We start from the raw sequence: 26,290 nt of genomic DNA, 5'->3' as shown, positions 1-26,290 counted from the left end.
CCTGGGATTTTTCATGTCATGGCTCTGTTTCAGATTGAGTCCTGCTGGAGGCCAGCAGCCGGAGCTGGCCCTAGGCATGTACACTGCTTGTATGCATGACTGCATGGTGGGCTTCTTGCCTTCTGCATGTGTTCTGGACTGATGGCTCCCTCCCCAGGGCTCTGCACTGCCCATCCGGATTTCCCTCTCCACACCTCCCTTTGAATTCAGTAGCTCAGTCTGTTTTGAATCATGCTTCCAGTTGTGTTCCACACTCACCTAGGTCATCTAGACATCCAAAAGAGAGGCACCAGCGGATTGGCCCAGGGCAGCTTGATCCAGCTGCTTCCCTTCCCTTTGACGTGGTCTTTGGCCTCTCGGTGCATCCCTGCACTGGGGCAGCAGCCAAGCAGAGACTGCACCTGACCTTTCCACTTCACTGCTCTCAGGCATTAGCAGACGTTACAGCCTCCCCAGCAAAATGAGCACGACCGATGGAGGAGCACTGGGGCTGGGCCATCCATAGGGGCTGGCTAGGTGATGGGAGGGTCTCTGGGCTGCTCTCTCTAGAGCTCGGAGGGAAGAATCCTTCAGGTCAGCTGGTGCCTCGATGCTCCTTGGGGGAGGAGAGGGTCACGGAGGACGGGAGTATTGCTGAGATCAAAAAGCCCGGGGAAAGAATAGGTCTATGCTGTGAAATGGAATTGGGGGTGGGGAAGGACAGGGGGATGATAGACCAGATGCGGAAGAGAGTGTTGGGGAGACGGAAGGCTAAACCGGAGACAAACTGACGTTTACAGACGTGTTAACCGTTCTAGAGCAGTTAGCGGGCAGGGGCTGAGGAGAGATGGCCAGGCACACACAGTGAGAGAGGGCTCATCAGAAAGAGCCTGAAGCCAGGGAGACGTCGTAACATCGTCAGTGATGGAGAATCTAACGCGACCCTTGGAAAGACGTCCCAGTGGTGAATGACTCTCCCTGTTAATAATTTACACCTTATTTCCAGTCTGAGTTGGTTTTAATCTCCAGCCCTTGGATGGTGTTAGACCTGTCTCTGGTAAATTTCAGAGCCCCCATTCTCAAAGATTTGTTCCCCCTGTAGGTACTTACAGACTGGGATCAAGTCACCCCTTCACCTTCTCTACGTTAGACGCAATAAACTCAGTCTGTTGAGTCTATGGCGATAAGGCGGGTTTTCTAATGATAGAATCATTCTTGTGGCTCTTCTCTGCACACTCCACAATTCAAGAAGGATGTTGTTAAATTGGAGACACCAGAATTGGACACAGGCTTCCAGCAGAGGTTGCACCAGAGCCAAATACTGAGGTAAAATAATCTCTCGACTCCTACTCAAGTCCCTTCTTTATGTATCTCAGGGTGGCATTCGCTCTTTTAGCGACGGCTTTGCACTGAGAGCTCGTCTTCAGCTGATTATCCATCACAACCCCCATAATCCTTTTCAGAGTCTCTGCTGCCAGGATAAAGTCCCCCAGCCTGTAAGAATGCCTGACGTTCCTTGTTCCTAGATGTACATATGAATTTTAATACAGCCAAATGTAAATATTGTTTGCTTGCACACTGCTTCCCACGTGATGCAGATTGCTCTGATTCAGTGACCTCTCCTCTTCACTATTTACCATTTCCCCCAATTTTTGTGTCATCGGCAAACTTTATAAATGATTATTTTGTTTTTTTTTCCAGGTCATTGATAAAAATGTTAAATAGCATAGGGCCAAGAACTGATCCCTCTGGGAACCCATTGGAAACTCCCGCTTGATGATGAGTCTCTGCTTACAGATACATTTTGAGACTTACCAGTTAGCCAATTTTTAATCCATTTACTGTGGGCCAGGTTAATTTTATATCGTTCTAGTTTTTTAATGTCACGTGGTACCAAGTCAAATGCCTTAGAGAAGTCTGCGAGGTCATCACTATGACCTTTATCAGCCAAACCTGTGATCTTGTCGGAGAAAGAGAGCAGGTTCTTTGGAAAGGATCTGTTTTTCATAAACCCATGAATTATATTCTCCTCCTTTAATTCTTTATTAATGAGCCCCATACCAGCCGCTCCATGATGTTGCCCAGGATCTATGTCCGATGACAGGCCTATAGTTACCAGGGTCATCCCATTCTCACAAGTTGACTGCTCAGCTCTGCCCGCAGCTCTCACTGTCAGCTGAATTGTAACAGGTTCGTGATCTTCCCTCCGCTCTCCCCACTCTTGTAACTGCATCCTTTACTCTCTCAGGGAAAGAGTTTAAGGTAAGAAGAGACCATTGGATATTCAGTCTGACCTGCTGTGTATCACAAGCAGTTAAACATCACAAGTTACCCTTGAAATGAGCCCAACAGCTTGTGTTTGGCTCAGGCATTTTCCAGAAAGCCATCAGGAGACTTCCCTCAGCAGCTTGTTCCCAGGGTTAATCACCAGGGATCAAGGCTTGGCGATTGATGCATCGGCCATTGATTTAGCAGGTCTAGTGCAGACCCGCTAAATTGACCGCAGATCACTTTCCTTTCAACTTCTGTACTCTACCTGAATAAGAAGCGCGGTGAGTCGATCCAAGTACGTCGACTTCAGCTACGTTATTCACAGAGCTGCAGTTACGTAACTTAGATCGATTCTCTCCCCCCGTCCCCAAGTGTAGACAAGGCTTCAGTGTTAAAAATGTGTTTTACTTCTAATTTGAATTTGTCTTCCAGCTGGTGGCTCGTGTTTATGCCTTTCCCCACTAAATTCCAGAGCCCTTTGGTACATAGTATTTTCTTCCCAGGAAGGTACTTACATGCCGTAATCAAGGCACCTCTCAGTTGTCGTTTTGATAATGTTAGCAGATGGAGCTCATCAGGTCTCTCACTCTACGGCATTTTCTTTGGCTCTTGAATCATTTTTGTGGCTCTTTTCTATACCCTCTGCAATTTTTCAACACTTTTTTAAAATGTGGACTCCAGAGCTGGACACCATGTTCCACTGTCTGTCTCCCCAGTGCCATATAAGGAGGGAAGATTACCTCCCTGCTCCTACTCACTAATCAGCCAGCACCACCATCCTTTGTGATGTGGGCATCATCTGTGATGTGGGCATCACCTGTGATTCCTCTGTCTCTGAACCTGCACATCCAGGCCAGGTCTTGTTGGCGCTTTCTGTACAGCGTTCCAAGGTGCAGCCTTTCATCACCCCCTCATACAGGTGTCAGGGAGCTACAGGGTCCGTGCTACACCCCAACTTTGGAATGGTCTCTGGGAGGAATCCCTACAGTATGCCAGACCCCCAGGGGTCCCACTCTTCCTCCAGGGTGAGCCACAAGGCTTCCCCCCATCCTGAGACTGGGTCTCTGAGCCTGCAGACCCCCTGCTTCACATTGTGAGCCCAGTTTAGGGAGTCCCACTGAGCCAGACCCTGGGGGAGACGTGTCCTCTCTTCAGGAATTAACGCCCCTCACCCAGTGTCTGCGGGGACGCTCACCCAGCACTGTGAAACCAGGCGGGTTTATTAGTCACCTGGCACATGGCCCAGGCAGTCCCTCGGGTGGCCCAGAGAACTGACGGTTACAGCCCAGCCTGGGCAGCCAGCACCCAGCCCAGCTGTAGCGACCCCCTTGATTCAAGCTCTGTCTGTCTCGGTGTCTGATCTCCTTGGTCAGACTCCAGGTGAGAGCCCTGCCCCTGTCTCCTTCTAGCCCCCAGTTCTTATCCTCACACCTCCTCAGTCCATTGCTCTCGAGCTGGGAACAGTTGCAGAGCCTCGCTGCAGAGAGATGAGGAAATCCATTTGCCTCTGGGGCAAGGGTTGCCAGATGTAAATGTCCTGGGGACTGGATCTGCTGTTGTCTTCTCGGATTCTCCGTGGATAGGGGTCTGCCTCAGCCAGTCCTTTTCCAGTGTCCCATCCCGGCTCAGACCACTGGGCACCATTCACACTTATGTCTCTTAGCCTCCCTGAGAGCAAACAGTCCCTTTCCCCTCACTGGGTAACATTGCTACTTGTAGGGGAAACTGAGGCACTCACAGGCTTCGTAAAAATATTTCAAAAATATCCACTTCGTCCCCATAGGCCATTCCTCGTCTGCCCTGTTTGGTTATTGCTGCCTCTTCTCTGGCCTCCTGGGTGCCTCTTGGATCTGTCCATGTTGTTGTGAGCTCATCTTCCTGGCCGTCGCTCTGGCCATGTCAGCCCCTGGGGACCCCTGCAGTGCCGCCTCTGAACCCGGTGCAAACTGCTTGTTGCTCCTTGCACAACTCTGCTCCTTCCTTGTGCCTGCTCTTGTCTCACTAGGGCACCCCTCCTCCTGCAAGCAGCGCCAGCCGTTATTACCCATCCATCTGCCCCTCCCATAAGCAATGCCCTCCTTGAACTGATCTGTAAAGAGGGAACCGGGTCCTGCCTTAACACCCTCCCCAAGATGCACCTGTGGCAATCTGTGAGCTGAACTGGTAGGGGGCTGGCAGGACCAGTGAGTCCAGTGCTTCCTGTTGACACAACCCACTACTCTCAAACCTGCAACACATGCCCATGGCCCCATCATCCTGAGTGCCTGCCTCCCTCGCTTACTCCCTCCACCTGCAAGTTACACCAGCTGGGGTGTCTGCTCTGCCGTGGGGTGAGGGCAGTGTCTCCGTACATGTTTGTGCTTCACCCATGGTGGTCTTGAGTGGGCCTGTGGGTGTTGCTGGAGTGGAAATAATAAAGAAGTGGTACATAGGACTAGGCTCCAGATTCCAGGCAAGACTCGGAACTAGATGAGAGCAGGGTGGCTTAGGGCTTCCTGCACTCAGACTGTATAGCCAAGCCATCTGGAGACCTCACCCAGAGGCCCCAGAACCGTTCTGGGGGATGGGAGCAGAGCAGGCACTGAGGGAAGCCAGGAGAAGGTAACTGTTGTGTGGGACTTCCTCCCAAAGGGAATGCAGAATGGAGCCTGCAGAGGGGAGGCTATTGGCAGGAGACCCGCTGCTTGGATTGGTGGCCACCTTCCAAACTCAGGTGGGACTCTGATAGTCCTCCTTGGTGGGGCCTATCCCCTGGCTGGGAAGGTGGGCACCCCTCCCTAGTGCTGAGGCCTGGGATTCGCTTTTCCAGGAGTGCCCAGCTGGTATGTGGGGGGAGCTGTCTTTCCTTCCTCAACTGTCACAACTGCTCTTCAGGGCCTTTCTGCATCTCCCCCCCTGCAGTCCCCTCGACGCCATCTATTACCATCGAGAGCTGCTGTGCCGTTCCCTGGACAATCTGCGCGTGGACTTGATTACTGTCACCTCGTGCCACGGTATGAGGGAGGAACACGAGCCTAGGCTGGACAACCTGTTCCCTGACGAAGCCATTCCTCGGCCGCGTTGTTTTGCAGGGAAGAGGGTGAGTCACTGGCTGCCTCTGGGTGGGGATGGGGACTGGACTGCCTGGGACCGACAGCCTACCAGCAGACTGGCTGTTCTGCTTGCTGGCATGTCTGCCCCTGGCAGTTCCTTGAATCCAAGCACAGAGGATGCAGGGGACAGCCTTCCCCTCATGGTGGGAGGCATCCCTGAGGGGAGAACCTATTAACGGGGATACCCTATAACCCAGTAAAGAGGAGAAGATAGAAGTTGATAAAGTACAGGTAGGATCTGAAGAGAAACCATCAAATGAAAGAGAGTCCCATTAATGACATCAAATGAGGGCAGACAACTAAATAGTGACAGATGTTGTAAGTGCTTGTATACAAATACTAGAAGTCTAAATACCAAGATGGGTGACCTCGAGTGCCAGATATTCAATGCTGATAGGCATCTCAGAAATGTGGTGGAACGCTAATCAATGAGACACAGTAATACCAGGGTACGAACTATACAGGAATGGCAGAGTAGGTCGCGCTGGTGCGGGAGTGGCACTATATGGGAAAGAAAGCGTAGAGTCACATATAGTGAAAATTTTAAATGAATCTCCATGAATAGAAATTCCAAGTTTAAATAACAGGAATGTAGCAGTAGGGGTGTATTACCGACCACCTGACCAGGATGGTGATAGTGACTGTGAAAGGCTCAGGGAGACTAGAGAGGCTATAAAATTGGAAAACTCCGTAATAATGGGGGATTTCAGCTGTCCCCATACTGATTCACCTCAGGATGGGATGCAGAGAGAACCTTTCTAGACACCATTAATAGCTGCTTCGTGGTACAGCTAGTCCGGGAACCCACAAGGGGAGAGGAAATTCTTGATTTAGTCCTAAGTGGCTCACAGGGTCTGGTCCAAGAGGTGAATACAGCTGAATTGCTCAGTAATAGTGACCATAATGTAATTAAATTTAATACCCTTGCAGGGGCGGGGTAATACTAAGCAATCCATCACAGTCACATTTAACTTCAAAAAGAGGAACTACACAGAAAGGAGGACATGAGTTAAACGGAAATTGAAAGGAATAGTCACAAGAGTGAAATGCCTGCAAGCTGCATGGAAATGCTTTAAAAACACCATAAGAAAGTACACACTTAATTTGAGCCCCCAAATAAAAAAAACTGAGAACCAAAAAAACAGTGAGGTGGCAAAATTTGCAGATGATACAAAACTACTCAAGATAGTGAAGTCCAAAGCAGACTGCAAAGAGCTACAAAAGGATCTCACAAAAGTGGGTGACTGGGGAACAAAATGGTTGATGAAATTCAATGTTGATCAATGCAAAGTAATGCACATTGGAAAACATAATCCCAGCTATACATATAGAAGGATGGGGTCTAAATTAGCTGTAACCACTCAAGAAAGAGATCTTGGAGTCACTGCGGATAGTTCTCTGAAAACATCCACTCAATGTGCAGCGGCAGTCAAAAAGCAAACAGAATGCTGGAAATAATTAAGAAAGGGATAGATGATAGGACAGAAAAGATCATGTTGCCCCTATATAAATCCCTGATATGCCCACATCTTGAATACTGCTTGCAGATGTGGTCGCCCCGTCTCAAAAAAAGATATATTGGACTTGGAAAAGGTTCAGAAAAGGGCAACAAAAATGATTAGGGGTATGGAATGGCTGCTGTATGAGGAGAGATTAATAAGACTGGGACTTTTCAGCTTGGAAAAGAGATGAATAAGGGGGGATACGATAAAGGTCTATAAAATCATGTCTGGTTTACAGAAAGTAAACAAGAACTAGGGGTCACCAAATGAAATTAATAGGCAGCAGGTTTAAAACAAAGAAGTATTTTTTCATACAATGCGCAGTCAGTCTGCGGAACTCTTTGCTAGGGGACGTTGTGAAGGCCAAGACTATAACAGGGTTCAAAAAAGAACTAGATAAGTTCATGGAGGATAGGTCAATCAATGGCTATTAGCCAGGATGGGCAGGGATGGTGTCCCTAGCCTCTGTTTGCCAGAAGCTGGGACTGGGCGATGGGATGAATCGCTTGATGATTCCCTGTTCTGTTCATTCCCTCTGGGGCACCTGGCACTGGGTACTGTTGTGCTGGATGGATCTTTGGTCTGACCCAGCATGGTCTTGTATGTTAAAATGCCACTATGTCTAAACAACAGAGTAAGAGAGGTGGTTAGAAATAAAAATGCATCCTTTAAGAACTGGAAATAAGATCATACTGAGAAAATAGAAAGGAGCATAAACTCTGAGTCAAGTGTAAAAGAATAATCAGGCAGGCCCAAAAAGAATTTGAAGAGCAACTAGCAAAAGACACAAAAACTAACAGCAAAACCAGTCAGTGCGGCCAGTGGACGATCATAGAATCATAGAATATCAGGGTTGGAAGGGACCTCAGGAGGTCATCTTGTCCAATCCCTTGCTCACAGCAGGACCAACCCCAACTAAATCATCCCAGCCAGGGCTTTGTCAAGCCAGGCCTTAAAAACTGCTAAGCAAGGAGATTCCACCACCTCCCTAGGGAACCCAGGAGCACTCAAGGAAGAAAGGCCGTTGCAGAGAAGCTAAACAAATTCTTTGCATTGACCTTCACTGCAGAGGGAGATTGTCCCACCTGAGCCATTTTCTTTTTAGGTAACAAATCTGAGGAATTGAGGAGTCCCAGACTGAGATGGTGGAGGAGGTGGTTTTGGATTTAGGTAGTGGCTGGATGATATTTCCTAGTCGTTCCTGACACACTGTTAGCTTTTCTGACTGCTGCCATCCGTTGAATCGGAACCTGCTTGGAGTGTTCATAGGCGGTGAGCTTGGGCTCGCACCCTGCACTGATGGGCCAGGTTCCTGGGGTGGGATGTGGGGCAGAGCCCTAGGAAATGTGCAGTCCCTGGAGCTCCAGAGGGGCTAGGGGGTGTCACGCAAGGCTGGGAAGGAACAGTCGGTAGCTCTGAGTGTCTCTCCCCTAGGTCTTCTTCCTGAGCAGCAGAGTTCACCCAGGGGAAACCCCCTCCAGCTTTGTCTTCAATGGCTTCCTGGAGTTCATCCTGCGGGAGGATGATCCCCGAGCCCAGATGCTGCGGCGCATGTTCGTCTTCAAGCTCATCCCCATGCTGAACCCAGATGGCGTGGTGCGAGGCCATTACCGGTGAGAGCTGCGCTGGCTGCAGATGCTGCCCCGGCCCTGCTGGGGTGGGTTTCTCTCTTGCATACCTCCCTGGAGGCAGAGGCTAGGCTTGCGTAGTGGCAGGAGCGTTGGCGGGCTGGCGGTAATGAACAGAGCTAGACGCCAGCTCCTGGGCAGCTGCTAACCAGCCTGGGTTGAGCTGTTGACAGGTTCTGTTTGCATCAGAACCTCCCAGTCAGGCAGGAGTTGAGTTGGGCTCTAAACTCTGCCAGTGACCTGCAGGTCAGGGCCAGCTCTAGTTTGGAGCCTGCTACGAATCTCCAGAGGGACAAAAATAGGTGTAAAGTCCATGATCCCACCCAGGTGTTTGGGAGCCTCGGTCACTTGCCAAACCATGTGCAGAGTTTAGAGTGAAGGGGCAAGAATCACGGGCCCGGTGTGGAGCTCTGGGTTTTCCTGCCTGAGTGGCTGACCTCCCTAGTGCCTGCCACTGTGTTAGGAGCAGACGTGGTGCTTGTGAACAGGGCTCTAGTCGGCGCCAGACGCTGCTGTTTGACCCCAAGGTGCAGACTGTTCAGACCCTGTCGGTGGGAGGGCTGCAGCTCGCCGCCTTGTTGGCCTTGCAAGAGAGCAGGGCTGCATCTGATGCACACATGGCGCTTGAGTTAGTTGGTAGCTGGGCTCTGAGCTGTGGTGTCACAACAGCAGCTCCTGCTGGCCACTGAAGGAGTTGCAGCCCCACTATCTGTGAGCACAACCAGCCACTCATGAAGGGGAGACGCTCCAGAGTCTGGTAGCAGTGGGTTGTCTCTTGGCCAGGGGCCCCCTCGAGCCGGTACAGGTGAGTGGGGATGGGTGAGTAGGCCAGGGTGTCTGTAGCTGAGCATTAGGCCCCGCAGCATGGTCTGAACCCCTGCAGCTTCTCCTTGCAGTGACTTAAGCTGAAGGAGTGAGTCCTGCGGGGGGAGGGCCCGAAGGCCTTCTCCTTCAGTAACTCCCCCATCTCCCTGGAGAGGCAGCGCTGCCCCCTCTGAGTTGCCTCCGTGCCTGTGAAGGCCTGATGATGGCTCCGTCAGCCTCAGTGGAGCCTCCAGCGCCTTGCTGCATGCTCTGTCGGGGGGCAGAGGGTAGCCTGTGCTGGCCAACAGCAGGGTGGGGAAGGGGATCCATGGGAAGGCCGCTGGGCCCAGCCCCTGCCTTCGGTAGCATGCCCTGAGGCCAGCAGTGGCCAGCAGAGAGCATCCAGCTGGGGACAGGCAGGTTTCATGTCTCCCCTTTCCCTTCTGCAGAACCGACGCCCGGGGGGTGAACCTGAACCGCCAGTATCTGAGCCCTGATGCAGAGCTGCACCCTGCTGTCTACGGAGCCAAAGCCGTGCTCCTTTACCATCATGTCCACAGCCGGGGCGCACCTGGCGCTCCCGACTGGAGGGCACACGCCTCCCCACTCACCTCCAGCTCGCTAAGCACAAAATCTTCCAACCATTCCATCCGCAACTGCACCCTGGCCCCGGAGGCTCCTCTGTCGGAGCTGGAGAAAGCCAACAACCTCCTCAACCACCCCAGCAGCCAGGACGCCAGCACCCATCTCACGCTTTCTCAGGACTCCCAGCCGCTGGAAGCACCTGCTGCCGAGCTGGTGAACAAGGACCAAACTATGTGGATCCTGCCTTCAGAGCCCACCGGGGAGCACTGTGAAAGGGAAGCCGAGAGACCCCCGTCAGTGGCCCCCCTGGAAGCTGTCCTGCCCCAGGAGAGCGGGTTGGCATACTACGTGGATCTGCATGGGCACGCCTCCAAGCGCGGCTGCTTCATGTACGGCAACAGCTTCAGCGAGGAGAACGCCCAGGTGAGGGTAGGAGAAGTTCAGCAGAGCAGTGGGGGGATTCTGCCTCCCTGGCGCCTGTTGCCTCCTCCTGGGCTGGAAAAAGGGGGAGTCCTAGTCTTTAAACCCAGACACAAATTGAGTTCAGCATGGGGGTGAGGCAGGAGGGGGAGGATTTTGGGGTTTGGCACAAAGCTGGCATAGATGCATGGGAGTTCCTGGGCTGCAGCAGGTTCACGCTCAGGGGGCGGCCTGGCATGTGGGAGGCGTGTGTGGAGGCTGGGGGGGGGGGCTTGGCGTGTGGGGGCGTGTGCAGGCTGTAGGGGGCGGCTGCATGTGTGCAGGCTGGGCGGAAGCAGGAGAGGTGCATTCTGGCTGGGGTGGGGGGCTGGGCTGGCTGACGGAGAGGAGAAATGGGCAGTACAACTCAGGGCCTGAGAGCCTTGTAGTGAGCTGGAGTTCGTGGTGCTCCGGTCACTTGTCGCTTGCCTCAGGAGCCAGCAGTGTGCCCGCACTGTGTGGGCACTGCCTGACCTCTGTTAACTGCCTCTCTCAACCCGTAGGTGGAAAATATGCTGTTCCCCAAACTCATCTCCTTGAACTCAGCTCACTTTGACTTCATGGGATGTAACTTCTCGGAGAAGAACATGTATGCCAGAGACAAGCGGGATGGGCAGTCGAAAGAGGGCAGTGGGCGAGTGGCTATCTACAAGGCCTCGGGCATCATTCACAGGTCTGCGGGCCCCTCGCAGGAGCCCCTTCAGCCTGCTTGTGTAGTGTCAGCACACCTGGTTTAGTGCAGCGGCTCCCCCCCACGCCCATCACCACGCGGCAGCTGCATGGACACTGGGCAGGAAGCCGAGTTGAAGCCAGTGCTGTGGCTGTAGAGGAAATGCTCCGTGGCCAACATATGGGGCCAGCCTGGGGTCCGTACAGGCTCCGCCACAAAGGTGTAAACTCCGTTGGATGCTTGGCGTAGGCGAGAGCAAGGATTGGTGCCCTGCCATGCCCCCGCCCCTTGACTGCCTGTGCATGCTGAGAGACCCACTTGGCCTCTGCAGCGACTCCAGCAGTGGGGCCCAGCACAGAGGCTCAGTGTTAGTAGGAGCCAGCCAGGGGAAGCCCAGCACTAGGGCTCCCCACCATATGGCTTCAGTGGCCATAGCGATGGCCAGGAGCTGAGATCTGGCTACTTGCTGTGATGAGCTCAGTCACCCCCACTGTAAGCCCAGGTGGGAGCGGGTGCTGTGTTGGGTGCCCTGCCCCCACCCTGTGGGCTGGCTGAGCTTCCCCTCTCCCTGTGGGTTGCTGGCATTGAAGTTTGCCTGTCTGTTTAGTTTGCTTCTGCAGGCCCTGAGCATTCGGAGCTATTTGCATGCAGGTGCTGCTAGACCTGCTGCTTTCGGGGGGGGGGCTCGGGAGCCCCAAAAAAGGCTCTGGCTTTTCCTGCTGCAACTAGAGTGCAGTGATGGAGCGTGCAGTGAGTTTCCCCCATCCTGGCTCCCTGTGCGCCGCTTCCTGCGGGGAGCGCTCAGCAGAGCTGGGATGCTTGGAAACCAGTCCTGGTCTCGGCTTGGCTCCTCCTAGCGGGAACCACCTCCATTCTTTAGAGGAGGCTGTCTGGTTGCAGGAGGGAGTAGAGAGCTGGTCTGCACCGGGAAGCTGTGTGGACAGGACATCTGCTCTGTCACTGCCCAGCTGTGAAGTTGGGCAAGTCCCATTGCCTCCCTGAGCGTCTCTGTCTTGTGTAATTAGTCCAGAGGGGCTGTGTGTTTGTGCAGCAGCCAGCGCAATGGGGCTCTCGGAGTGTCTGCTGCCTTCTCCTCCCACTCCCCCCCTAGAGAAGGCCCCAGCCCCAGCGGTGCTGATGCAGGGGGTGGTGGCTCCCTCTCCGAAGATTGATGAGCTCAGTGCAGGGATTTGTAGCAAGACGTGTTGGGAAAGGACTGCTCACCTCTGCAATGAGGATGGGGGTCCTGGCTGTCCTGCTGCCAGCTCAAGGGGATGCAGATGTGGGGTGCCCCTGCTTGGAGATGCTGAGAGGGGTGTCATGTCGTTTGCCCTGGGTGCATGTCTCTGGAGCATGGGCATAGTCATGGGGACAGTGCTGGTCCTCGTGGTGTGGATGAGGTGACATGGGCTTCCCTTGTGTTTCCTAGCTACACGCTGGAGTGCAACTATAACACCGGGCGTTCGGTGAACAGCATCCCTATGGCCTGCCATGACAATGGGCGGGCAAGCCCTCCGCCCCCTCAGACCTTCCCCACAAAGTACACCGTGGAGCTGTATGAGCAGGTAACACAACCGGCGCGGTCGCTCGTGGAGCTGTGCGAGCGGGGAACCCGGCGGGCGCGGTGCTGAGCACTGAGCACCAAGTCTGTGAGCTGTAAACTCGTCCCAGGCTTGGGAGCAGCCCTGTGGAATCGCCATTGGGAGCCCAACTGGGCCAGTGTTTCTGCACCCTTCACCTTACTGGTTCCTTATTCTGAGTCAGAGTTTTGCAATTTCCTGCTGTTTGCTGTAAAGTCTTTGTAAAAGGTGTAAGCGCTGACAGTGCAGAGCCAGTAAATGGGTGGGGGATGCCAGGGAGCTGCCAGGGTGCTTGACCTGGAAGGGTTAGTACGTGGGCCTGGCCTCGCTGCGGGCGCATTCTTGGCTGCCTTTGGGATGGCTGAGATTCGATCAGCAGCACTGTGAGCTGTGGACCAGGAGCCCCTGGGTGTGATTAGCCTGTCTGCCCTGTCTGCATGCTGCCCACTGAGAACGCGGGCCCACGGGATTGGGCCTCTGACCTCTCCCATGTGCTGTGTCGTGCCGTTGCCCAGCTGGGCTCTCCCCGCTGAGCTCCTCTTGCCTCCGCAGGTTGGGAGGGCGGTGGCCATCGCAGCGCTGGACATGGCGGAGTGTAACCCCTGGTCCCGGCTCGTCCTGTCTGAGCACAGCAGCCTCAGCAACCTGCGAGCCTGGATGCTGAAGCACGTGCGCAATCTGAAGGGCATAGCTGCGTTCTCCCGCAAGAAAGTCTCCAAGTAAGGCCCTGCCTGCCTCGCCCCTGGGCAGAGCGGGGAGGGGACCCGGGATCGGGCTTGCGGTTCTGCTGAGCGTATCTGCACAGCTCTCCAGGGCCTGTGGAAGGCAGGTTCGTGATGCCGCATGGTTGGGACTCTGCTCCTCCTGCAGCCTTTGTGCTAATTCCAGCCTTGTGTCCATGGGGCAGCCAGACATGGCCAGCGCCAGAGACTGCTCAGGACTGGGCACCCCTCTGAGTTAGTGCTGACCTGGCAGAGAGAGGTGGGGCGACTTGAAGGAGTTAGTGCTGCCCGTGAGCAGTGTGGAGAGGGGCTGTGCTACTGGAGGTCCCATCTTTCAAACCCGAGCAGCCTTCTCCTGGGGCCTGAAGGTCCCAGGACCCTTCCCTCAGCATCCGAGCCAGGCTCCGGGGGAGTGACGACATTCGTTCCCTGCACCTTTCGTCACTGCCTTCCCAAACCGTGGTGGCTGGATCCCAGCAGCACTACACCTCTGGATCCCACCCCTGTAAAACTCAGGCAGCAGCTGGGCTGGGATGTAGCACACTGCCCCAGAGGGAGAGCGGCTTCCTGGCGGTCATGCAACCCTGCCCGCCCACGGCCAGATCTGTATGATCACGAGGTGCCCTGCCCAGCTCATAGCACTAGAAATGTGCACAGTGTTTTAGAAACAGGAAGGAGGAAGGGGCCACTGCCCCGAGGAGCTGGCAGGACCCTCAGATGTGCACAGTGCCAATGGCATGGGTACTTGGAGCTCTGCACTGCAGTAGGCTCGGGGCTTCAGAGGGGCCAGTGCTTGCTATCCCTCCTGAAAACCCCTTTTTTAAAGCCCCTTGGAAAGGGAGCTGGCGTTTGCCAAGAAGTACTCACAGGCCATATGGAGAAGAGGCCTGAAATCAGGCCGCCAGGAGACCATAGCGTTTCAGCAGGCAGCAGCCAGGCCGCGTGGCCCTTCTCATGCTGCCAGTCGTGGGAGACCATATTGAGCGTATGCTGCACCAAGCTAGTGCAGCCTAGGGGATGTGGGTGAGGGCTCAGGAGCCAGCTAGGAGGAAATGCTGGTCAGAGCCAAACTCTCACTGCTGTTTTCCCCCGTCCCTTCCAGCGGGCTGCCCGCCTTGAGCTCCGAGAATGCCCTCTCCCGGGCCAGGAGCTACAGCCATGGCACAAGTGGGAGCAGCGGCAGCCAGCACAACTCGCCCCAGATCAAAGCCGCGCCCAGCTTCACCTTCAGCTGTAACAGGGCTGGTGGCCCCGCAGGCGGGAGTCAGAGCCCTCAGAAAGGCAGCCCGCGGGTCCTGGCACCAGTGAGAGGTAAGCTGGGCGGGGAGCCGCTCCTAGCTTTCATTCAGTCCCTGTGGAGCTGCTGTGTCAGGCGGCGCCCCTGAAGGAAAGCCCTGCGCCCGCCTGTGCTTTGCGCGAAGTTAATAGAAGTGGTTTGCTGGGGAGCAGTAACTGCCTGTGAGGTGCTGCCTGCTGTGTCTCCAGCAGTGCTCTGGGCGGCCAAGTGCGGTACGGAGCCACGAGACTACGGAGTCCAGCTGCAATGCTCCCCTCCGGTTGAGCCCTGCAGCTTCCCCAGGCCGCACCTCCACCTTCCATCAGCTCCCGTTCGGGAGCGGGGGCTGCCCTCTGGCTCCTGCCCTCCTCCCCTGCAGCTGGTGGCTGGACACAGCTAGGTCAGCAGCTGCTCCTGAAGACCTAGGGATCTGTGGCTGCTGCAGTGGTGGGCTAGCTACCCAGCTACATGGAGCTTTTCTGGGGCAGTTTTGTATTGTCCAAATCCCACAGCCTGGCAAATCCTAGATCAGGACCCAAAGCCACGCAAAGGAGGCCACATTTTAACTGAATTGCTGTGATGGGAAACAGCTCGAGACTGCAGCTTCTAGAGAAGCTGGCAGGGGGAGTTCCAGCTCTGTTCCCTAGCCATTGCCGCGCTCTCAAGCATTCCCATGCCCGAGGGGTGCTCGGGCCATAATACAAGTGCCTTCTTCGTTCCCAGGCTAAGTGCTGAGAAGCAGTAGGAGTTGTAGTGTTTCCAGTGGTGCAGGGTGGATGGCAGAGTCATGATATGTAACCAGTGGGTGAGCCCAAGCGATAGCCCGCGCAGGTGCTCAGACTGGTTTACTGACCCCAAACTAACCTCAGACCTGCCTGGCTTGGGGGATTCTGGCCACCGAGTACCTCTCTGGACCACATCTCGGTCCTATGGTGCCCTGACATGGAAACAAAGCACTCTCGGTGGTGACTACCCCTCCTAGCCAAAGCCCCAGCAGTGCACAGCACTTACTTCTCTGTCTTTGTCTCACCTGCTACACGCACTTGAGATGGGTTTAGAGCCTCTGGCAGGCTGCTTGCCTGGCTACGGACTGGAGACCACTAGGAAACCCCAGTGGGGTGCAGCTGGCTGGCCGAGGACATTCAGGACACGATCAGCCCATATGCTGTAATTCCCCAGCCAGCTCCACTAGGCGGGCCTGCTGCTCTGGGCTGGTCCCAGTGGCTAGCAGCCAAGTGTGGAATCTCTGCCCTGAAGCATGTCCCAAAGCCCCAGGGTGTCTATGCTTGCCATGTACTGCTGGGGCTGCAGTGTTCTCAGGGGCTAGGCACTATCTGTGGGATGCTACGGCTCGGGTAAAGGCTCGTGGTACCAGATGCTGTTCTCCCGGAAGAGATGGCTGAATTCCCGACTGGCTTGGCTTCCTGCACACTGCCTTCGTTTCACATGTAGCTTCACCTTGTGCATCTGCTTTCCAGCTTTCCTGGGCAGCCTCCGTGGGAACCAATAAAAGGCTTGTGTCTCCATGGGCATGTTGTAAGGTCTGTTTCTTCTGCTTTGCTGGTTTTGTCTGCCTCTGTTGGCAAAGCAGCCTGCTGACCTGAGGTCGCATGGCTAGAGTGAAACCAGGTCTGGTGAGGGCTGGGAGCTGTCCTGGGACATCCCCGAGGCCAGATGAGAGAGAGAGGCTGGGGTTCGGGGGAGCCTGCTTTAGCGGTGAAGCTTAGGTAGTATCCCAAGAATCCTTTCCCTGCTTATGCTTTGTGCACACCCTGGGCTTCAGCGTAGTGTGGGGTGGCCGGGTTGCTGCCGGGGTGGCTCTCTCTGGCTGTGGCAGCGCTGGCGGTTCACGGGAAGCCCTCCCAACGTTACCAGTGACGGCAGTGCTGGGAATGGGAGAGCAGACAGGGCTTGGTGCAGGCGTCGTCCCCCCAGGAGTGGGGACGCCGGAGGCCCTCCTACACTAGCACTCCAGAGCGCTGGAGCAATAGTGTGCGCTTCCCCGGAGCTTGCTGTGGAGGTGAGTGGGGCGATGAGACTCGTGACTTGTTAGTCTCTGCTCTAGAGCTGGGGCCTGAAGGGTCGACACGTCCCAGCCTGCAACAGTGGGGATGAGCGGAGCACCCAGTCCCCTTTGCAGGTTGGGACCTGAAAAATACAGGGCCCGTCTTTCCTACTCACCTTTCAAGCAAACCAGTCGTCCTCTCACTTCCGTAGTGCTCATCCCCGCCTGGCATCCGGAAGCAGGGTCAGTTTTGTGGTGGGCTGGTGAGAAGGGAAACACTCCAGGAGAAACTGGGAAAGAAGGGTGCTCCTGCTGGCTCGGTAACGATCGCCCGTCCCCCATGCTGTCGTGTTTCCGGGGCTCTGTGACCCTAGGCTCCCCTGGCTGTGCCCTGGAGACAGCAAACCCTGTCTGAAGGCTGGCTGCACTGAGCATACTGCTCTGAGCCCGGGAATCGGGGCGTCCTGTGCTGGCTTGCGACTCTCCGCCTGCGTGTATTGGCCTCTTGGGGAGGTAACGCTCTGCTTTTGTGTTTGCCTGGCAGTAACATCTCTGCCTCCCGCGCTTACAGAGCCACCTGCAATGAGTGAGACGGGCAGGGGAGGGGGCCAGAGCAAGTAAAATGTGTGCGCTGCTTGGCGCAGGAGTTGGCCCGAGGCTTGATCCTCGAGTGCAGAGGAGCAGAGTATGCTGACTGCAGTTCCGGCTCTCGACTTGATAACATGCGTTTCTTCAGCACCTTCCGCTCCTCGTGCTTCCCAGCCGTTGATGTGAAGAGAGGGAGGGTTAGCCCGGTGTAGAGACTGGGGAGCCGTGCCCAGCAGTGCTGGCTGCTCTGGTTCCTCAGGGTGTAGTGTTAGACAAGGCAGCCCTGGCAATGCCAGGGCCCGCCTCTGCTGCCTCGCTGGCACTGAGCCACAGGGACTTGCCCCTACCAAGGCTGCCAGAGCCAAGAAGGGACTTGCTCTGGGGACATGGGCTAGTGGTTAGTGAGGAAGAGCCTGTTCCATGCTGTGAGCACACAGCTATTCCTCCCCTCCCTGTCCCTGCGTAGCGCTGGGCATGCTGGCAACGGGGCAGCTCTGCTGTACGGCCCTGCATGGGTAACAGCCAGGGGAGGCCGAGCTAGCCTGGGCAAGGGCTGTCCCCCCTTCTCCCTGGCTTGGTGCAGGCCCCCAGTGAGTCCCACACCAGTCAGGAGTGTCTGTCGCTCCCTCACCTGATTTCTCAGCCTGTGTGAAATTGGGGGGAGGGGTGTTAATTTTTAAACAACGTCCCAGAAGCCACATCATCCCCATGAACAGCACCCCCCACAAGCAGGGTCTGAGCTGCTCCCGCCGCTAGACCTGGCTTTGGCAGGGCGGCATTCAGACACCGGGGATATGGACGCTTACCTTGCTGCTGTCCGGGCACTTGGGGCCAGGAGTCCAGCCCCAGGTTCTGTCTAGCACCTTTCAGCCTCCTGTGCCATGCAGTGCCATGTTGTGCCATGCCGCTCCCCTCCCTTGCTCTGCTGTGGGCTCCTTCCTTCCTTTCACATCTGCGATGCCCTGTTGGTCTCCTCCTTCAGGTGTCCCCACAGCCTATCACCTGCCGCCCTTTGCCTGGAACATTTTCTAGGGTGAATTGCTGAGCTACCACCTTTGCCTCCTGCAGATGGCTCCAAAGAGGCCCCCCCTCGCCCTGCAGCATTGCCAACAGAAAGGATGTGTACGCTTACAATCAAAGCCAGCACCATCTCAGAGGCCACAGAGTGGAACCACCTGATCCTGGCCGGACCCCCGGCCTTTCTCCACAGTCCCCATTCAGATGGCTCCTGGCCGCAGGATCCTGTGTTCTACAGAGCGTCTAGCACAATGAGAAAGCCCCAAACAATTCACTGAGCTCAGAGTCCGTTCCCTCTGCCTGGAGACACCCCAGCATGTGGGCATCAATGCGTGGCAAACCCAGAAGTGATGGGCTCAGCCGGCTCACTGAGTTGCATCCATGGCAGCAACAGCTTTATACACCACCCGAGAGCAGGCTGGGTGCTGCGTGGATGCGCTCACATGTGGTCCCTGCCCTGAAGGGCTGGTAACTTCACTGGGCAGCATACAAAACCCTCGGATGGGGGATTGGGCACAAGAGCCCCTGGTTTCCAATGTGAATCTCTTTCCTTGGCTGCTTTGCCCGTGTATCTGTATTTACACCATGCAACGACTGTTCTTCGAGTAACGTCCCTAGGGTGCTCCGCATCAGGTGTGTGGGCGCCCCGGGCGCCTTTGACCAGAGACTTTTGGCAGCAGTGCCCTTTCGGTCCACACCCGCACCGCAGCTAGCCTCATGCCTCATAGGATGGATGGGGCAGTGACGGAGGAACCGCCCTCAGCCGGAGACACAGCAGTTTAAGGGGCCCACTTTGTAGCTAGTTTTCCCTTCGGGAACAGCTCCTCATTTAGCTTTTCTTGTTTCAGGTTGTAGTTAGCACTTTTAAGTTTTACTAGTTAGAGCAATTTTTAGTAACTTTTGTCAAGGGGGGCGGGGGGCTTCTTTTCCCCCCTCCACCCCATCAGGGGCCTTTCCTGCCTTTGAAGTGGTCTGTCTCCTCATGGCTAAATGCCCTGGATTTAAACGTTGCCTCACACGGTGGGATTCACTCTCTGTATCTGCTGCTTAGGAGACACTTGTGTCCCAGCTAAGTGTGAGATTTTTTTTTTTGAGAATTTTAGAGTAGGATTAGAAAAAACAGGAAGATTAAGTTTAGTCTTCTCATGATGGAGCACTGCCTTCTGCCTGCCTCATGCCTGGGCCCTGATCCCCTCCCTTCCCGCCCCTATACAGTGGTCTTGCAAGGACAGCGCCTGTTGACCTCTGCAGCCCACTCACCCACCAGACCTTTGTGGGGGTTAGCACCATGACTTCCAGAAAGAGGAGCTCCAGATCCTGTCACAGAGAACTCGATGCCAAGAAGCCTAGGTTACCACAGAAACCTGCATTTCCAGAGACCTCACATCCCAAAAAGGGCACCACTGAGGTTCCAAGTTCTCCAGGTACAGAGATTTCAGGTACTTTTAAGTCCCATGGTACCCAGCATCATGCCCAGGCATGATCGTGGTACAAGGGTTTCTAAGGACTCTGCATCCAAGAAATTGGTATTGAAGGCGGGTCCTGCTTCCACATTATCTGCAGTACCCAAGCTGACATGTCAAACTATCAACTGGTGCCATCAATGCCACCACTTCCCACTGCAGAGCTTCGCCAGGTTTCTGTGTAGATTCACTGGTACCGCATGCAAGTCAAGTTCTCCAGGGACTTGTTTGTCTCAGATGAACCCACCTCCTTCCTACTAACGGGTACACAGAGACTCTTAGCACCAGAACATTGTCTGTCACTGCTACTGCATCATTCTCTGGCACCACCTTGTTCCCAGGTACCCACTAGAAAGGACAAGCAACCTGCCTCAACACCAGCGCTTCTGCTCCTCCCATGGACTATGAGCAGGATTGCTCCTCGGACTCTGGTTTCCATGTTAGTTCCCAGCCCAGAGCTACTTCTCCTGACATCTTTTCTGAAGAGAAACTCCAAGACACTGGCAGCCTGCTGTCACTCCACATTCCTCGTGGTATGTTCAATCCTGGATGCCCCTCTTTTTCCTTTTGGCCCCCCTCAGTTGCTATATTGGGACTCGGGGGGGTGCTTATTGGCAAGAATTCTCCAGAGTGGCCAGCTACCCTGGTGGTGACCACCAAAGGAGCGATCACTCACTCCTCCTGTCCCTCCACACCAGTCTCTCCACCTTCAGAGGAAGCTACACCAAAAACTAACCTCTCCTGCTTGCCCCTCATACACAGATTATTTTAAGCAGTTCCAGAAGCTTCTGAAAAGGATCTGTCTCCCTCCAGATGCCCTTGGAGGAGGTCCATGAGACCCACCATGAACTTTGAGACGTTCTCTGTACTGCCACTTTGAGTCCAATAGCTTTGCCTGTAAACAAGACTTCACCTGAACCTCCCAAAACAATCTGGCAGACCCTGGCCACCATACCTCCAACTCGTAAAAGAGCAGATTATGTTCCTCATAAAGGTTCTGAAATTTTGCCAACCATTCCCCAGCACCTAATTCTTTGGTCGTTGATGCTGTGAATGAGCATAGCAGGCAACCTCACAAGGCTACACAGCATAATAAAGACCCAAACTGCCTAGTTATTGTGTTTTTAGGCTAGTTTAGATTAGGATTTTTGCTTTGAGTACAGATACTTACAGTGCCGACGTGGTGGGTCCCAGCATGAAGAAGCATGGGTTTAAGAGAGATGCGTCATGCCTGAAATGCCGAGATGAGAATCATTCTCTGGCACCCCGTGCCATCTGCAGCACACTTACTCCCTAAGCCCAGAAGGACAGACAGAACAGACTTGTGACCCTTCTGTCACAAGAGGCCTTGTCAGTCAAGCCTCTGGGATCTGATAATTCCAAAGGGTGGAAAGGAAGGCTAGGAGACCTGAACCTGCTCCAAGCATTTCCAGATCTAAGAAAGTGTCAATCATGACAGCTTCGACCGTGGCACCAAGCTCCAGTTCCAAGTCAACAGAGCTTCTGGTAGCCAAGGCCTCAATCCAGCTCCAGAACTGTTTTATGGTCTCCATCAGAACTGGATAGAGACCCTAAGGATTGGGGCAATTTACTGGACCCAACTCCATTATCTCTGAAGAAAAGAGGCTAAATTTAGAACATCTCAGATGGTTCTTTGGCCAATTCGCAGCATGCAGATACAAGACCTAAAGACTTAAGATCTGATCCAAAAAAGAGGCCATCGGATCGAATCATAGCAGCTCAGCCTCATAGTATCATAGCGCATGTTGATCCGGACCTGCATCATATACCGGGTCCGGCCGCATCACATTGTTCTCCTGATAAGAGACCGAGACAATACTGAGCAGGAGATCTCTCCAGGGTCCCCTGCTACCTCCGCCTTACACTCCAACTGGCTCATCAAGAAACACCATATCACACTCTCTGTATTTCAGATCCCTACTTCAGTTATCTTCCCTGTTGTTTCAGTACCTGATCCAGGATTGGATCTGCAGACATTGTGCTCACCCCGACACATCTAAGACTCAACCTTTTAGTGTGAAACAGTCTCCCTCCTCAGATGAACACTCTTGGACATCCTATGTGCAAACCACTAATGTAATGCCAGATTTGGGTAGTTGGCAAGACTGGCCCATGCCACTATGGATGTCTTGGAGATCTTGGCCAACCTGTTTTCTTAATAGCAGTCGAGAGAACCTGATTCTTTGGTTCCAGAACAACTTCCACCTGAACCTACAGATCTGAGGTGTCCAGATCCAAGACACCCAGATCCAACAGCCAGGGAACATTGCCTTACCTTAATGCAAGACACTGTCTCTGATGCAGGGTACCAGGAAAGGTCTCCTTGGGATGACTTCCAACAAGAAGTCATGGAACTAGAAAATGGTTTGTTTCCAAATGAAAATGCTGGTGTAGCTGCAGCATCATCTCCTTCTGAGGACGCAATTCAGTTCCATGAGCCTGTGGACAGGACAGCCTCAACTTGAAAATCCCCATCAGTAGCTTTGGAAGAAACCACCTATCTAGTGTTTGATGTTTTGGATTCTACTACAAAGAAAAAAGTCTCCTTGCCTATGTTAAAAGGTCTTTGGCAACCAGCAAAATCTCTCTTGTCCAGTCTGTCTTCATGTCAATCAGTTTCAAAACAGGCTGACAGATTGTATTAGGTCACATATGAAGGATTCTCCTGCTTTCACCTGTCACCTCCCTCTCATTTCTTGCTGTAACAGCAGCAGTTCAAAGGTTTAGGTCAGGTCTTCAACATTCTACCCCTTATGACAAAGAGGGGGAAAACCTGGATTTTCTATAGAGAGAATTGTTTTCTTTGGCTTCCTTAAACATGCATGTGGTCAATTATCAAGCAGTTGTGGCCACAGGTATTTTCCCTTGTGGGAGATGATATCAGTCTTCACCAAGATTCTTCCAGGGGATTAGAAAAAGTTAACAGCAGCTCTCAACTAAAGGGCCAAGGTTAAAGCATGCCGTCAAGCATTTGATGTCTCCCATACCACCTCAAGATCTGTAGCATCAGCAGTAGCTCTCCATGGGCATGCATGACTATGGTCATCCTCTCTTCCAATGGAAACAAAATCTAAATAGAGGATCTGCCCTTTGAAAGGGATGGATATTTTAGTGTGAAAACTGATGAGCTGTTGGAAAAGACCCATCCCACTGCGAGATCTCTGGGGTTACTGCCTCATTATAGAAGGAAAGCACCTACGCCTGTGGTCAGGTGTCACAGGAAATACTTTGCACCCTCTTCCTCTTTGGCTTCTAATCAACAGAGACAGTCACGCTATCGGCAGCACCGCCACGGCCAAAGGTCCTCTCCCCCACAGAAGAGGAAGAAAGCCTATAAGCCTTGGATGAGGATAAAACGCCTCGGCTATCCTCTCTGCCTAATGTCAGGCCACAATTTGACGTGAAGATTGAGAGCTTCACTTTCAGACCATCCTACCACCATTATTGGAGACTTGTCCCATTTCTGCACTGCATGGACAACTGTCACCTCCAACAGATGGATCTTAGACACAGTAAAGGAAGGTGATACTATCCCGTTCAAATGCCCCCTCCCCACCCTTTTCAGGGACCCTTCCCGCAGAGGTTATTGAGGACAGAAATACAAGCTCTGTTGCAAGCAGGAGCTATAGAAAAAGTACGATTAACTTCCAGAAACAAAGGGTTGTACTCCCAATACTTTCTAATCGCCAAAAAGAACGGAGGGCTCAGAACAACTCTTGATTTCAGAGCTTTAAACAGGCACATTAGGAAGATTCAGTTCCAAATGCTAACCCTGGCTGTGATTATTCCTTCCCTGTCTACTCTGGTTCACTGCTCTCGATTTCAAAGATGCGTATTTCCATAAGACTTCCCATTGCAAATACCTACCTTTTACTCTTGGTCCAGAGCACCACACCCAGAGTTCATAGCCAGTGTCTGGCTCCAGCAACAGTAGATCTGAGCCGACAAGGGATTTTCATTTCCCCTGACTTAAACAATTGGCCCCTGAGGGTTCCGTCTGAGGAAGAATTAGGAAAATCCATTCTGTCTGGTTCCCCACATGCTGTGTTCACCATATTGATTGCAGCTTGCAAAATCAATGCAGCCACTCACCTCAAATGATGCTTTTTGAGCTTGGTCAGAGCCAGACTTGGCTCTCTTGAATTGCACTTGTTGTTACAAAAGTTCTTCTTTCCAGCACTGGAAAGATGACCTTGGTTTTCCTGCGTTCCTTGTCAGAGGTCTCCAAGTGTCATTTAAGTTTGTGAGGTGTCATGGTGTCTTTAGATAGCACTGTGGGATGTAGCAGGCATTTCTGGCCTTTCTTCGTTCTTGACCAAAACACTGGTGTAGTCTGTCTCCATTATCAAAGAAAGCCCGTCAAATTTGTGAGCACATTTCTTGGACTCTTGTCTTTTGTTCCTAATTGCATCACTAGACTCTCCGCTGGAGATGCAGATGCTTTGCGTAAAAATGAGCTCACTGGGTCTCTTACCATAACAGTTCACCGTTAAGCGAGTGAGGCCAGGATGTAGAAAGGCCCTGTGTGGTGATACTAGGGCAGTATGGAGACAGTGACTCACAATGGTTCTCTTTCCGTGTGTGCCAACAGGGGTGCAAGAAGATACAGGCCCTGCCTTAAGGAGCTAACGAACCACTGCAGATTCCCATCTCAGGAGGGGCCAGCACAAGCTCCTCCGAGCTCAAGCAGAGAGGATGCCCATAGCTAAGGATCTTCTGCATTCAAAATCCTTCAGCTGGATGCTTGCACAGTTGGAATGGTGCAAATGGCCAAACTGGAATCTGCACAGCCAGTGTGTCTGGAACTGCTCCACAAACGCTGCGCCAGGAGGCTGCCGTTTTGATCTACAAACCGGTGGCCTCCCCACAGCGCAGCCTCACCTGTACAGCATGTGCAAGATCACACTGGGCAGAGGCTGGTAGTTTGTAGACCAACATTGCCGCCACCTGGCATGGCGTTTGTGGAGCTGGTCCAGACACATTCAGGGGCTGCCAGCATCATCTCTCAGGCCCGTTGGACCTGCGGCCTCATCTGCTTATGGCACAACCCCCAGTTTGGGAGCTCATGTCCTACAAAAGAACGGCCACACTGGGTCAGACCAACGGTCCATCTAGCCCAGTATTCTGTCTTCTGACCGTGACCAGTGCCAGGTGCTTCACAGGGAATGAACAGAACAGGGCAATTATCTAGTGATCCACCTCATCGCCCATTCCCAGCTTCTGACCGTCAGAGTGTCACCAGTTTGTGTATGCCTTACATCACGCCTTTCGGATGCAGATGGACAGCAGTGTGCAAGGTGTAGTGAGTGTGCCAGGCCTGACAGGCTGCTGACGCAGTAGTGAACTGCCAGTGGGACTCTGGCAAGCCCCTGCATGTTCACTAGGAGACTGCCTGCTGCTCCGTCTCCGGGGCTGTAGCAACTGAGCGGGAGAGAGGCCTGTAAGTCTCGTCGCGTGACCTCGCTCTGCTGTGCATCTCCGTGCGCTTGACTTCAGAGCCAAGGCTCCTCGGGGGAGGGCCAGGGGCTTCCTGTATCTCCCCGTAAGACGCTGCTGCAGAAATAACACCAGCCGGCTTCCCCCCAGAGCACCCACGCAGGAGCCTCCTGCCAGGCCAGCTGTTCCCCTATTACACCCTTCAGCCCAGAGGGTTAGTCCCTGGGAGGCCGCCTCCAGCTGTGTGCTGAGCCCTGCTGCCCCTGTGGAGCCGAGTCGGGGCTGCTGCCAGCTCCATTTCATTCCCAGTGGGCCCCAGGGCCCCCCAGCTGTGGCACTGGAATGGGGCAGCAAAAACATGTGCCCAAAGGCGCCAAGTGGGATTGGGGCCCGTTTGCGTGACCTACCCGAAGAGCTCACCAGCGCGAGAGACCGCGCCTGCAGGGTCAGGGCTAGGGTGTGGCCTACCAGCAAGTGAGCCAGTCAGTGCGAGGCGCTGTGCTCGTGGTCACAGCAGATGTCAAAGGGCGGCCTGATGCCATGGCGTTTGGGAAGAGTTTAACCCCAATACCTTGGCCTGGTTCCTACTTGATCCTTAAACTGTCACCCTAAAATTCCCTCGCCCCTTGTTGTTCACTTCCTGGCCTAAATTGCTGTGGGGGGTTGCCATGTGCTGCTTAGCAGCTGCTGTGTTCCTCCCCAGAGGTGGCTGCTTCTCAGTGGCTGGTGAAGCAATCCCTCTCCTCCCTTCCGGTGGTGTGTAAGGGTGACCTGTGTGCTCAATGCTGTGCTCTCCTCCAAGGGCCTCGCTGCAGAGTGTGGAAAGAGCTGGAGGGGGAGGGAGGCTTGTCGCTCCTGTTCTCTGCCATCCTAGGTGGCTGAAGGCGCCGTACACGAGTGGCTGCCTTGAGCTGACTTAATGGCCCAGCCTGGTGCTCTAGTCAGGCTCCGAGCTAGGCGTGTCCTGACTGGTGCCTGCAGCTGGGGCTGCAGATCCGGCCACTCCTGTTCCTGAGCCTGGCTCTAGCACCCAGGTGTGGCTGCCTGGCTGTGCTTTGAGCACCTCGTGGGAGTGGTGCCTCTGCCAGGGCCATCTGGAGTCAGGGGACAGCCTGACCAGCAGGCTGATGGACCCGGCTGCAGACTGTCCTGTCCCTGGGGGTCCCCAAGGGGGCTGCTCACGCCTTCGGCT

At 54.1% G+C, this 26,290-nt stretch overlaps 1 protein-coding gene across 15 annotated transcripts in view; it reads left to right on the top strand.

Moving 5' to 3' along the window:
• AGBL5 (AGBL carboxypeptidase 5) overlaps window positions 1-26,290 on the top strand; it is a 43,990-nt gene that overhangs the window by 9,055 nt on the left and 8,645 nt on the right. For 13 of the 15 annotated variants that reach the window (XM_043541965.1, XM_043541964.1, XM_043541963.1 and 10 more), the window contains exons 6-12: window positions 5,152-5,329; window positions 8,279-8,457; window positions 9,726-10,284; window positions 10,824-10,993; window positions 12,420-12,555; window positions 13,123-13,289; window positions 14,395-14,603. In XM_043541965.1, the coding sequence (XP_043397900.1) occupies window positions 5,152-5,329; window positions 8,279-8,457; window positions 9,726-10,284; window positions 10,824-10,993; window positions 12,420-12,555; window positions 13,123-13,289; window positions 14,395-14,603 (1,598 nt within the window). Of the gene's footprint in view, window positions 1-5,151; window positions 5,330-8,278; window positions 8,458-9,725; window positions 10,285-10,823; window positions 10,994-12,419; window positions 12,556-13,122; window positions 13,290-14,394; window positions 14,604-18,229; window positions 20,175-26,290 lie in introns of those variants that run through there. The other 2 variants (XM_037893664.2, XR_005224522.2) reach the window with 2 other exon arrangements.

The sequence above is a fragment of the Chelonia mydas genome, chromosome 3 (assembly GCF_015237465.2).
Source record: "Chelonia mydas isolate rCheMyd1 chromosome 3, rCheMyd1.pri.v2, whole genome shotgun sequence".
Taxonomy (NCBI): domain Eukaryota; kingdom Metazoa; phylum Chordata; order Testudines; family Cheloniidae; genus Chelonia; species Chelonia mydas.
This window is presented reverse-complemented; position numbering and strand designations above follow the sequence as displayed.